The 13,110-nt window shown below is 36.7% G+C and overlaps 1 protein-coding gene across 7 annotated transcripts in view; it reads right to left on the bottom strand.

Moving 5' to 3' along the window:
* Positions 1-13,110, bottom strand: part of Enox2 (ecto-NOX disulfide-thiol exchanger 2) — a 316,931-nt gene that overhangs the window by 178,798 nt on the left and 125,023 nt on the right. For 4 of the 7 annotated variants that reach the window (XM_077106344.1, XM_077106349.1, XM_077106343.1 and 1 more), the window contains one exon: positions 3,488-3,631. The exons of the other annotated variants lie outside the window; for them this stretch is intronic. Coding sequence is in view for 2 of the 4 variants with exons in the window: in XM_077106343.1 (XP_076962458.1) it covers positions 3,488-3,631 (144 nt within the window). In the remaining 2 variants the exon portion in view is untranslated. The remainder of the gene's footprint in view (positions 1-3,487; positions 3,632-13,110) is intronic. 7 annotated transcript variants of the gene reach the window in all.

Consider the following 13,110-nt stretch of genomic DNA (forward strand, 5'->3'; position numbering starts at 1 on the left):
GAATGAAGAAGACAAAAAAGGAAGAAGATCCTGTATAATATATTGTCCAAGAAGGTTAAAGTAGAGAGAATTCAAGGAAGGGGAGATAGTGGTATCAAATGAAAAAGAGGTGAAGGTGTTTGAGAATTGCCAAAAGATCACTGACTTTGACAATGTGGAGGTGTCTTAGCCCATTTTATGTTGCAATAACAAAATCCCTGAGACTGGGTACTTCATAAGGAAAATAATTTTACTGGGTTCATGACTCTGGTATCTGGAAAGTCCAAAGAGCATGGCACCTCCATCTGTCTGCATCACAACATGACAAAGAAATGCAAAGCAAATAAGTCACATGCAGAATGGGTATGTGTACAAACAAGGAAGCTGTAATAATCACAAAACCACCACAGTCTAGTACAATTTAGCATAGAGGTAAAAGGCCTATATTCCTTTGGAAAACTGTAATAGAGTATTAAAGAATAGGGACCAGGCTTGCTGTTTTATAACAAGCTGCTCTCCTGGGAACAATTCATTCCTGCAAAACCCAACCCACTTAGAGAAACCAGCATTAATCCATTCATGACCTAATTACCTTCTTCTAGGCCTCATCTCTTAAAGGTTTAATCACCTCAACATAGCAATACTGGGGACCCACGCTGCCAACACATAAACCTTTGAGGGACAAACCATATCCTAACCATACCAGAAGTCAATAGTGACCTTTAAGAAGTCAGTTTTAGTACAAAAGGAAAGCAGCAACTTGTGGGAAAAGGGCAACACAGGAGAGATGGGGAAAGAAAGACAAAAGGCTTTGTAGTGAGCATCTGAAACTGCAATTCATTTGCAGCTTCACTTCATTTGTAGTGAAGGAGAGGGAATGGGAAAATTTTGACTTGATATGGTTAGAGGTTCAAGTGATGCAATGGCTGTACATGTATCTCAGTTTAGAGCTGCAATGGCTTCTAACTCCTATAAACACTTCCAACTCTACTTTTCCTCTTTGCCATGATTAGGAAATGGTGAAGGAAGAGAGAAGTTCCTATTCACAAAGCATCTTCCTTCTTCCCTTTGTCTAACACTGCAGAGGAAGAATATGATAGTATAAAGCCATTTCCCATTTGCAATTTCACAAGATTGCCAGTTGAACAATTACAACAGACTCCGTGTATACTAAAACCTCATTAATTTGGACTACACACATTTGGAATTTGTAGTAATTTAACCTGGGCTGGAGTTACCTTTGTACCATTTACAAAGAAAGGGTTCACTAAGTAAATAGTGTGAACAAGATTTCAAGGGAGATAATTTAGCCTGCCAGGGGCTTATTTCACCTATTTTAAACAACAGAGTGTTTTTTAAAGAACTTCAGTATATTCACTATTTGAATGCAAATTGATTCTACTAATTATAGATCAGTGTAATCTGATGTTAAAATACCTATATCTGCAACAGTTAACTTTGATCTTACCAAGTATGCTCATTAGAAACAAATTGACAATTCTTTAAAGTTAATTCATAATTTAGATTAATGCATACCCCTTTTCCCTACCCCCATGAATTAACTATAATTTAGAGGGTATTACCCTAAATTAGCACATCATTTATGAATACAGTGGAAAAATTAATAAGTGATCGGAAAGACTTGAAGCAGCCAAAATAGGTGTTTTAAAGTTGATGGACTAAAGCCCATGCACTCTATCCATGACAGGTTCTATTGACAGCTGATTTAGCTCTTGCTTAACATACTAATATAACACATCAACTGGGAAATCTGGGTGGGTGTTTTTAAGTTCATAACTAATTTTAAGAAGGAAAAGGGCTGCTATATGAAGGGACACTGAGAGCAATAATAAGTGACAGCAAACTGCAGAAAGGAAATAGGACTTATATAAAATGTAGCTATAATAATCACAAAACCACCACAGTCTAGCACAATTTAGCATAGAGGTAAAAGGCCTATATTCCTTTGGAAAACTGTAATAGAGTATTATAGTGCAATAACTAATGGCTGGAATTATGCCCCTAAACGATCAAATAAATTTAAATTATGTTAAATCTATGCCTTAAAAAGCAGATAAGCTTACACATGTGCGTACATGCACATGTACATGCACATACTCTCATACACGCAATTCGTACCTGTAATGACTAACCTAAAAATGTGAAACATGTTGATGTTTCAAAAGAGAGGTTCATAATATTATCATATAATAATGATGATGATAGCAAAATAATAGCAATATTTATTAAGTAGTTACTCTGTACAGATAGCAAGCTAAGTACTTTACCCTACAAGATTTCAAATAATTCTAATAATACAAAAAGGTAGGTTTTATTATCACTTCTACTTTACAGTTGAAGAAGTGAAACTCAGAGAGGTTAAGCAACTGACTGCAGGCCACAGAGAAAGACAGAGCCAGGGTTATAACAGGCCAGTTCCTTGGTTGTCCATTATGCCTTTCCACACTCCAGAAAATACAGTTCCTTTCTTGAGGGCACCATACAGTTAATATTTTACTGCATTTTCATTTTCCAAATTCAATCTTAACAAATGTATTGATTTATAAGCAGAAATATGTATAATCTAAGAGACAGATATAATATTATATTTATAAATATGCTTCATGCTCAAGATAAAAGTGAAGGCAATAGTTAAAAAAAAAAAAAAACGTATTGAACACATCTATTATATTAGGTCCATTCCAAAATCTCAGATCAGTCTTTGTGCACTGGGAACTCTATTTGCAAATGAATAACCAAGCAACAAAAAGAAGAAATGTTAAAATATCAAGTAACCAGTCATTGTCTGGTTCTCCTATTGTTTCTCATTCCTTTTGGGGAAATTTAAGATGAAAATAGGCCAATGGGACTTGAAGGATGGAGGAAAGATTAAGGAGAGACTAAAAATTCAGTTGGCTATTATAGAGGATTTAGGAAAATCTGTTTGCCAGCAGTTCTAAAAAAATTATAAGGACATAAAAGGCATATGGGCATGGTATGTATTGGGAGGAAGCGAGGCGGAGGTGTGGTGATACAAATATATGCAGCTAACTGTGTTAGAAGTTAAGTGAGATAGCCTGCCACATGTACATTCAAAGACAAATGTACAGTGAAACAGGCACTCCTGTAATTCCTTCTACCTAAATCAATGATCTTTATTCATCTCCTCTTGTCTCAAGTCTACCCATTCTTCAAGGATCAGCTAAAAATGTCACTTCTGCCCTGAAGCATTCTATAATCCCTAAAGCTGAATCAAATTCTCCCTAATTTCTGCTCCCATAGGTTTTTATCCCCTTAAGCACATTGACTACAGCACTGATGATACCCTCATTATTAGAGTTATTCAAAACTGCTCTTCCCTCCCATCTATTCCCTCATGAGGGGAGTGGTTCTTCCTCATTTCTGAAGCTCCTCTAAGTCCTGGCACAATCCCTACCACATACTAGGCTCTAGGAAAATGTTGATTCAATAGCACTGACTTAAGACAGTGCATTATCACCTAGCTTACCTGAAGGAGTATTTGTTCTCTTTCTTTTCTTGCTTGATTCCCCTCCATTCTCAATGAGGCCTTCTGTGACCAGAGGGCCACTGGCACTACCAAACTGCAGGGGCTCGTTGTTGTTGGCAGGGTCAAAGGGCAGCTGGTTCAATCCTAAAGAAGAAAAAGAAAGCCAAAGTCCAGACTCCATTAAGGACTGGGATCATCTCCAGATTTTATTCTATGAGCCAGGTAGTGACCTTTTAGGTCTCTAGATCCTAGGAGTTAAGAGTGAATTCCTCAGATAGTTGCCCTGTGGAATTTTTATAGATCTTATTGACAAGTACATAATTAAAATATAGGATAGCAGCTCTGTTACTTGTTAGATCCCTCCTGTTTCTGTGAGAACCTAATATTTCTGTCCACGAGCTAGCAAATATTTTCTATTTCCTCCCTTAAAAAGTAGGATCAGCCAGGCATGGTGACACATGAATATAGTCCAGCTACTAGGGAAACTGAGGCAGGAGAATCACTCAAGTCCAGGAGTTCAAGGCCAGCCTGGACATAATCAGACTCTGTCTCAAATAGAAAAAAGATAGGCCCTTCTTTAAATGTACCTATAGCTGGACCAGCTCTTCCTTTGATAAAGCTTGGCTTTGTATTTTTTTTTATCTCCTGACATTTTTTCAATATTTCATTATAAGATTTGTTGAAGTGATACAGAAATAATTATTATAATGTCCTGATGTCAAAGTCACTGCTGATGATATCATGGAGGTTTCTTAAAAAGTAAACCATAAATCCATGGCAATGGCAATATGAGAAAAGAAAACAAAAAGACATTGTCACAGAGGGGTTACTCAGTCACTGTATTGATATGAAGTTATGACCCAGGTTTGGGGGGTTTTAATCTCATTTTCTTCAAATGCTGTCAGAAGCACGGTCACTTTACTAGCTACTGCTATATCATATAAGATGACAAAACGCATTTTCTACTCTCTAACCCTTATATGCTTCAGTCAGGGGTGATCAGAGATACTTTCTTATTCCTCTGGCAGCAGCACCTAGAGTTTCAAGTGTTTCAATTAAAACTTCTTGAAATATGGAATCAAAAGATTTGTTAAATCCCAAAGTAAAGACATCTCTTCTTAGCCTTTTATCCACTAGTTCTCTAATCCTATCAAAAGGGGAATCAGGTTAGTCTGATAGAGTTCATTCTTCAATTTCCATTTTTTCTATGGCCTATAGCTTTACACTTTTCTTCAGATAAAGTTGCAAAATATCAATAAAAAGCTTGGAATCCAGACAGCTAAAGGTCAATAAAATTTCAATAAAATGAATACAAATTCTAACAAAATGAGTTCCCATTATTGTTTATAATAAAGACTGTCCCCGTGTTAATGTTTTCAGCCTACATAGAAAGTACTATTTCTTTAGCAATCAGATTCCACTTGAAACACCTCCATTAAATGGCCTTTGGGATTTGTCAAACATCTTTCCTTTACATCATGTGAGTAACTAAGTGAAAGGATAAAACTTGCTTTTATATCTTAAGTCAACTATTCAGTACATCATATCCATGTCCTATTAAAATATCTAGCATGGCTGGGTGTGGTGGCACACACCTGTAATCCTAGTGGCTCAGGAGACTGAGGCAGGAGGATCACAAGTACAAAGCCAGCCTCAGCAACTTAGTGAGGACCTAAGTAACTTAGCAAGACCCTCTCTCAAAATAAAAAATAAAAGGGCAAGGATGTGGCTCAGTGGTTAAGTGGCTCTGGGTTCAATCAGTGAATCACCCCCCAAAAGAAAATCTCTACTATGACTAGAACTATAGAAATATGTATATTAGAAAATACTGAAATGACAACCAAGATTATTTTCAAAATCTACATTTTATATCATCTAAAAATGAAGATTTTTCTTGTACCTGAGTAGTCCAAAGTCAAATATGATAAGTATATTATTCCAAAACTTTTCTTGGCATTTCTTTCTGCAGTATCATACTGATCAAAATAAGTTCTATGGAAAACAGAATGGTATAGTGGAAAGAGTGTGCTAGATTGGGGTTCAAATCATGGTTACCCTTACCTACTAGATAGCTTTTGGAAATTCATGTAGTCTCAAACCTAGTTTTCTAATATAAAATAGGGAGACATAAGACTACACAAGGTTATTGCAAAGATTAACAAACATAGTTATGATAATTATATAATTCTAAATGAATTAAAATAAATTAAAAGAATTAAAATAAACAATAAGCTTATAGGTTCTTCTAAGGAGAAGCTCTCTCCCTTCACCTCACTCCTCCCACAACTATATTCCTTATGCCTAGCACCATATCTAACATATAGTAAATGTTGAATTAATTAATTAATCCTCAATAAGTGAGGGTAGGTGACTCATCACATTAACCCATGTAATTAGAGTAAAGACTTGCCAGCAGATCATCAAGAATTAATGCCACAACTCAAAATTTCTGATGCTGATTATAGCAACATTACTTACAACAGATTTTCAATGCATCTCTATCATTTGAGTACTATACAGCAAAATGGGGGAAATCCTGATTAAAAGGAATGCTCAAGGAGGTTCTGATTAATGGTTTTTAATCATAAAGGTCTTTCTTATTTTGTCTTGCATTTGATAATTCACAGAATAATATATCAGTCCACTTCCATGCCTATTAAGTAGATGACTGAGGATCTTACAGAGTTTCGGAGCAGTACCTAAGTCATAGGACTTGGTAAAAGTATTAAATGAGATCATATATGAGATCATATAGGTAGAATATTCTATACCACATCTGGCACACAGTATATGTTCAATAAACACATAAATGTATATTTTTTATAAATGTCTATTTTAATTATATCTAGGGTGTGGCCCTGATCTCCAATTCCTGCTTTTACCCAGACTACCACTGCTTCCATTTTCCTTTGAGATGAACAGATGAAACGTCCAGGGTGTGTCTGGGTGCTGAAGCTAAATGGACATGGTAGGCTCAATAAATATTAACTGCTACTGTTATAATACTGAATTTCCATTTTAAATTTCTCATATTGTTGATGTATAATGTGAAGAGATAAATCTGAATTTTCCCTGATCCAAGGATATTGCCTGATTTTCCCACTGAACTTTTCCATTGCTATTTGTATCTTTTTGAAAAGGTTGAAGGAGTCCAGGAAAAAAAAAATCTGGTGAACTAAATTGTTCTTACCCTTTATTTGGTCCCAGATGATATCTTGGAGGATTTGGGTATTTTATTCCTCATGTTAATTTACAGATCCTTTTGATACTGAATAAGACTGAGATTCCAAGTACATTCTGTGTCTTCTTCACCTCATATATAATCCAGATATGTGAAAATCCTGATAATTTGGTATAATATTTTAGGCCTTATTTTTTATAGGGAAAGATCTCATATCAAGGAGAAAGAGACATCTCACTCAGTAATTTGATTCACTAAAAACAAATCCACATTTTATATTATCCAGAACCCAATATAGTATCTAAAGATTTATAGTTCAAGAGCAAAGGCTATAGAAATAGCAAAATCCTATGATACCAGAACATCCTAGCTACTTTTATTGTATTGTTTCATTCTTCCCCTATGACAACAACCTACTTACAGGATCTTTCTGTGCTGTATATATGTGATGCATGCTAAATGTTATTTAAAATAAGATAGCTCCACTAAAATTATTTAGATCCTAAAAAGAAAACTACCACTTAAATTCCAAGAATTCTTGCTGGAAAAATTTCAATGATGACATAAACATAAAAGTATTACCAATTACCATACTGTAATTCTCACCCAAATGACATAGTTTAATCTTTAATCTCTTATGGAAGCAATTCCTGGCATTTTCTACTAGAAATGATGAAATGGAAATTATTATTAGGAAGAACTTTTGAGGTCATCTAGTTCATGCTCAGCAATACAGAAATCTTGCCTACTTGATTCCTGAGAGGCTTGGGGCACTTTTTTTGCCTGGGGTCCATTCCTTGCTAGGCTCCTAGGCATTCAGCTGGCTTTCCTTTTAAAAACTACTACCCACATGATTTGGGGGATTCCTTTTATTTCCCCCAAACTGCTTATCATCCCTAGAATGAGTACATGAGATATTTAACTTTTTAAGCATTCTACTGATAGTGGCTGCAAGAAAAACAAATGAATAAGTGAAAGACACTTAACAGAATGAAGTCAGAAAATTTCTAGTCTTAAAGCATTTCTCATAGTCCTTGCTCTTTTATTTTTTTTTAATATTTATTTTTTAGTTCTCGGTGGACACAATATCTTTGTTTGTATGTGGTGCTGAGGATCGAACCCAGGCCGCACGCATGCCAGGCGAACACGCTACCACTTGAGCCACATCCCCAGCCCCAGCCCTTTTATTCTTAAGGATAAACTTAATAAAACGTCGTAGCTTATTCAGTTTTCCCCCTACATCTCATCTTCTTATCCTCCAAGTTTACAAAATTTACAGATTATTCACAATAAAGTCCAAATTGATAAAATAAAAACAAATAGATCAAAAAATATTAGTGTCATAGATTTCTGCTATTTCTGTACCTTACGGTTACAACCAAACAAATCTATATGGTAATATATTCTTGTCTAAAACCAATGTGACTACTATAGACAACTGTCCAGCTGTTATTTCATGTCATGTCAAAATACAAATTATGTGCTGGGTGTATGGTTCACGCCTGTAATCACACCAGCTCTAGGAGGATTGCGAGTTCAAAGTCAGCCTCAACAAAAAGCAAAGCACCAAGCAACTCAGCAAGACCCTGTCTCTAAATAAAATATAAAATAGGGCTGGGGATGTGGCTCAGTGGTCAAGTGCCCCTGAGTTCAATCCCTGCTACCCACCCCCCAAATACCTATTATGTGACTTCATAGCACACAGAATGCCTCTTTAGAAAGTATGCATACCAGGGAAGGGTAGTGGAAGATTTTTGGAGAATGACATTTCTCATCCAATGTAAGTAGGGAAGTTAAACACCTCAGAAAGAAATCAAGGAGGGCTGGGGATGTGGCTCAAGCGGTAGTGCGCTCACCTGGCATGCGTGTGGCCCGGGTTCAATCCTCAGCACCACATACAAACAAAGATGTTGTGTCCGCCAATAACTAAAAAATAAATATTAAAATTCTCTCTCTTTAAAAAAAAAAGAAATCAAGGAGTTCACGTGCAATGATGTCTACAATACAAATGCAAATGATTCATGGGGTTTGCCCAGCAGTTGTAATAGTTACTGTCACAGTTCACTCTACTGAGCTTTCCACTATCAGGTCAAATTAATACCAACCTTCAAGATACAATCTAACACTTTTAATGACTGCCTCAGGTTATAGGACCAAAATGTGACCTCATGGATCCATGTCACTTCTTACTTGCAGCTGTGGCCCATAGAATATATAACCTTAGCAAAAAGAAACACAACTCCATTCTGGATTAGTTCCCTTTAAAAGAAAATGGTTAAAGTCCTGAGAAATCTGATAAATTAAATCAAAGGCAGCAATGTCCACATAGAAATTCATGTTAAAAAAATAAACGTTTTTGGTAATTTCAATATTCTAGTTAGTTTGTCTTTATAACAAGTATCTGCAATTTCAATCTTATTTTCCAAGTGAATTTAGTTTAAAATAAGATATGGGACTCATGGTGGTGATGATCTCCAAATTAGTTTTTAAATTAAAAACTTTTGGGAAATACCAAGTTGGCCTAATGGACATGCTGGCAGATGCTTTTGTAGAATTTACCCATGTGAGAAACAAAAGGTCCGGTGGTCCCTTTTTAGAATATAGTATTCAGCCTTAACTAGATCCAATTGTAGCCATTTCAATTATAGACCTTTCCTTTGCCCACCCCAATTTTGAAATTGGCCAATTGTGTAGATTGTACCCCTGAGCTCCTCCATTCAGGGTGAAGGGCAGTGCTACATTAGGAATATAAACAGGCAGACTGCCCACCTAGGCTGCTTGCTAACCAAGTTCCCATACACACCCTTCTGGCCGAAGTAAAGTTTGCCTTGACCACCCACTTTGAACACATTTGATTTCTTGGGGGCACCTGGGTATTTCTAACTCCCATCTCTGGGATCTTATCTTCACTTCATTCATCCTCCTGCTTTTATCAGTCAAGGCCTGAAAACCATGGCCTCTGGATTTACAGCTCTTACCACCCAGAAGTTCTACTTGCTATTTTCGAAGAAATATTCACACTGTTCATAAGAATTGAATTGAACTATCATCCTTTAGCCAAGGGGTTGGCAGCCTAAACAACTGAACACTTCTCAGTACCAGATCTTAACTGATATCAAACAAATAAAGACTATTGTATCAATTTCATAAATCCAATATTCCATATAACTGGTTTAGCTAAAGCAAGGGGAACTGTAAAGGATTAATTGGTGAATGAAGATAATGGGGAAGAGATAAGAAAGGAAAGGACAAATGTTCTCTTCCACTAAGGGGCTTGCTTGAATGGTGGTAGACATAAAAATTGTCAGGACAAAATTTACATTTAAGATGCCTTTTTCAAGGTATGATACAGGTGATAAGCAAATTTTCATTAGCAGTGACCCTTCAGCAATTTCCAGTGATTCTCTTAACTACTTGGTGAAGGCACTTGAGTCCCTCATAAAAAGGTTCCTTCCATTTCAATCCTTGTCTTCCATTATGTCCCAGCTTGTACTCTACCTAGCACTTTCCAAACTTTTTAATGTGCATATATATTCCTTGGGGATTTGTTAAACTACAGATTCAGATTCAGTAAGTTGGAAGTCTGATTTTCTAAAAAGTTCCCAAATGATGCTGTTCTATCTGGTGTGGGGATCACACTTTGGGACTATCTAGCATTCACAACTCTCTCCAATACTTTCCAACCTCCACACTTTGGTGCACACTGCCCCTTCCTCTACCTGCTTCTTGATTCACAACATTTAAAATATTATCCTTCCTTTAGGGTTTATCTCAGAGGCTATTTCATTTATGGTTGTGCTTTTTCTTATTTACCTATACTTAACCCAATACATACATACAATGGAGTAAGGTGAACTATTTTGGCTGTATAGAATACACATTGTGTGCACATTATCTATCTATCTATTATTTTTGGTACTGGGTATTGAACCCAGAGGGGCTTTTCCACAGAGCCACATCCCCAGCATCCCCCACCCCCCCCACACACACCTTTTTTGAGACAAGGTTTTGGTAAGTTGCTTAGGGCCTTGATAAATTGCCGAGGCTGATTCTGACCTTGTGATCCTCCTGCCTCAGCCTCCTGAGGCACTGGGATTACAAATGTGCACCACAGTGCCCAGCTATTTTGTTTTATAGTTATTCTTCCCACTTTCTAAAAAGGAATGGGAAGTTTACACCATTGAAGTAAAATTTCCAAGGCCACATGGCTAGTAAGCAGTAGAAAAAAGAACTTTGGCTTTCTTAAAAAAAAGTCCAAAACACTTTTCTGACTGTCTTTAGATTTTAATCTGTACTTTTCCAGTGCCTTCTAGAGTATGTCTTGTGTTATAATTGAATATTTTATCTTATGCCCCATTCCCTCCTGACTTACCCCACCATTATTAAGTTGTAAACTCTTTGAAGACAAGCTTTATACCATCATTTCTTTTTTTTTATTGGTTGTTCAAAACATTACAAAGCTCATGATATATCATCTTTCATACATTTGACTCAATTGGATTATGAACTCCCATTTTTATCCCAAATATAAATTGCAGAATCACATCGGCTACACACTCACGTTTTTACATGATGGCATATTAGTGACTGCTGTATTCTGCTACCTTTCCTATCCCCTACTATCCCCCCACCCCTCCCCTCCCATCTTCCCTCTCTACCTCATCTGCTGTTGTTCAATTCTCTCCCTTGTTCCCCCCCTTTCCCCTCACAACCTCTTATATGTAATTTTGTGTAACATTGAGGGTCTCCTACCATTTCCATATGCTTTCCCTTCTCTCTCCCTTTCTCTCCCCCCACTCGTCTTTGTTTAATGTTAATCTTTTCCTCATGCTCTTCCTTCCTGTTCTGTTCTTAGTTGCTCTCTTTATATCAAAGAAGACATTTGGCATTTGTTTTTTAAGGATTGGCTAGCTTCGCTTAGCATAATCTGTTCTAATGCCATCCATTTCCCTGCAAATTCTATGATTTTGTCATTTTTTAGTGCTGTGTAATACTCCATTATGTATAGATGCCACATTTTTTTTATCCATTCGTCTATTGAAGGGCATCTAGGTTGGTTCCACAGTCTAGCTATTGTGAATAGTGCCGCTATGATCATTGATGTGGCAGTATCCCTATACTACGCTCTTTTAAGATCCTCAGGGAATAGTCCAAGAAGGGCGATAGCTGGGTCATATGGCGGATCCATTCCCAGCTTTCCCAGGAATCTCCATACTACTTTCCAAATTGGCCTCACCAATTTGCAGTCCCACCAGCAGTGTACAAGTGTACCCTTTTCCCCACATCCTCGCCAACACTTATTGTTGTTTGACTTCAGAATGGCTGCCAATCTTACTGGAGTGAGATGATATCTTAGGGTGGTTTTTATTTGCATTTCTCTGACTGCTAGAGATGGTGAGCATTTTTTCATGTACTTAAGTGTCTGTTCAGGTCCTTGGCCCATTTGTTGATTGGATTATTTGTTATTTTATTGTTTAATTTTTTGAGTTCTTTGTATACTCTGGATATTAGGGCTCTATCTGAAGTGTGAGGGGTAAAAATTTGTTCCCAGGATGTGGGCTCTCTATTTACCTCTCTTATTGTTTCTCTTGCTGAGAAAAAACTTTTTAGTTTAAGTAAGACCCATTTGTTTATTCTAGTTATTAACTCTTGGGCTATGGGCATCCTATTAAGGAATTTGGAGCCCAATCCCACAGTATGTAGATCGTAGCCAACTTTTTCTTCTATCAGACGCAGTGTCTCTGATTTGATATCTAGCTCCTTGATCCATTTCGAGTTAACTTTTGTGCATGGCGAGAGAAAGGGATTCAGTTTCATTTTGTTGCAAATGGATGACCAATTTTCCCAGGACCATTTGTTGAAGATGCTATCCTTCCTCCATTGCATGCTTTTAGCCCCTTTATCAAATATAAGAAAGTTGTACTTTTGTGGATTGGTTTCTGTGTCCTCTATTCTGTACCATTGGTCCACCCACCTGTTTTGGTACCAGTACCACGCTGTTTTTGTTACTATTGCTTTGTAGTACAGTTTGAACTCTGGTATCACTATACCTCCAGATTCACACTTCCTGCTTAGAATTGCTTTTGCTATTCTGTGTCTTTTGTTTTTCCATATGAATTTCATGATTGCTTTATCTATTTCTACAAGAAATGCCATTGGGATTTTGATTGGCATTGCATTAAACCTGTAGAGAACTTTGGGTAATATTGCCATTTTGATGATGTTAGTTCTGCCTATCCATGAACAGGGTACATTTTTCCATCTTCTAAGATCTTCTTTTATCTCTCTCTTTAGGGTTCTGTAGTTTTCATTGTATAAATCTTTCACCTCTTTTGTTAGGTTGATTCCCAAGTATCTTATTTTCTTTGAGGATATTGTGAATGGAGTGGTTTTCCTGATTTCCATTTCAGAAGTTTTGTTGCTGATATACAGAAATGCCTTT

Source organism: Callospermophilus lateralis, chromosome X (genome assembly GCF_048772815.1).
Source record: "Callospermophilus lateralis isolate mCalLat2 chromosome X, mCalLat2.hap1, whole genome shotgun sequence".
In the NCBI taxonomy this organism is placed as follows: Eukaryota; Metazoa; Chordata; class Mammalia; order Rodentia; family Sciuridae; genus Callospermophilus; species Callospermophilus lateralis.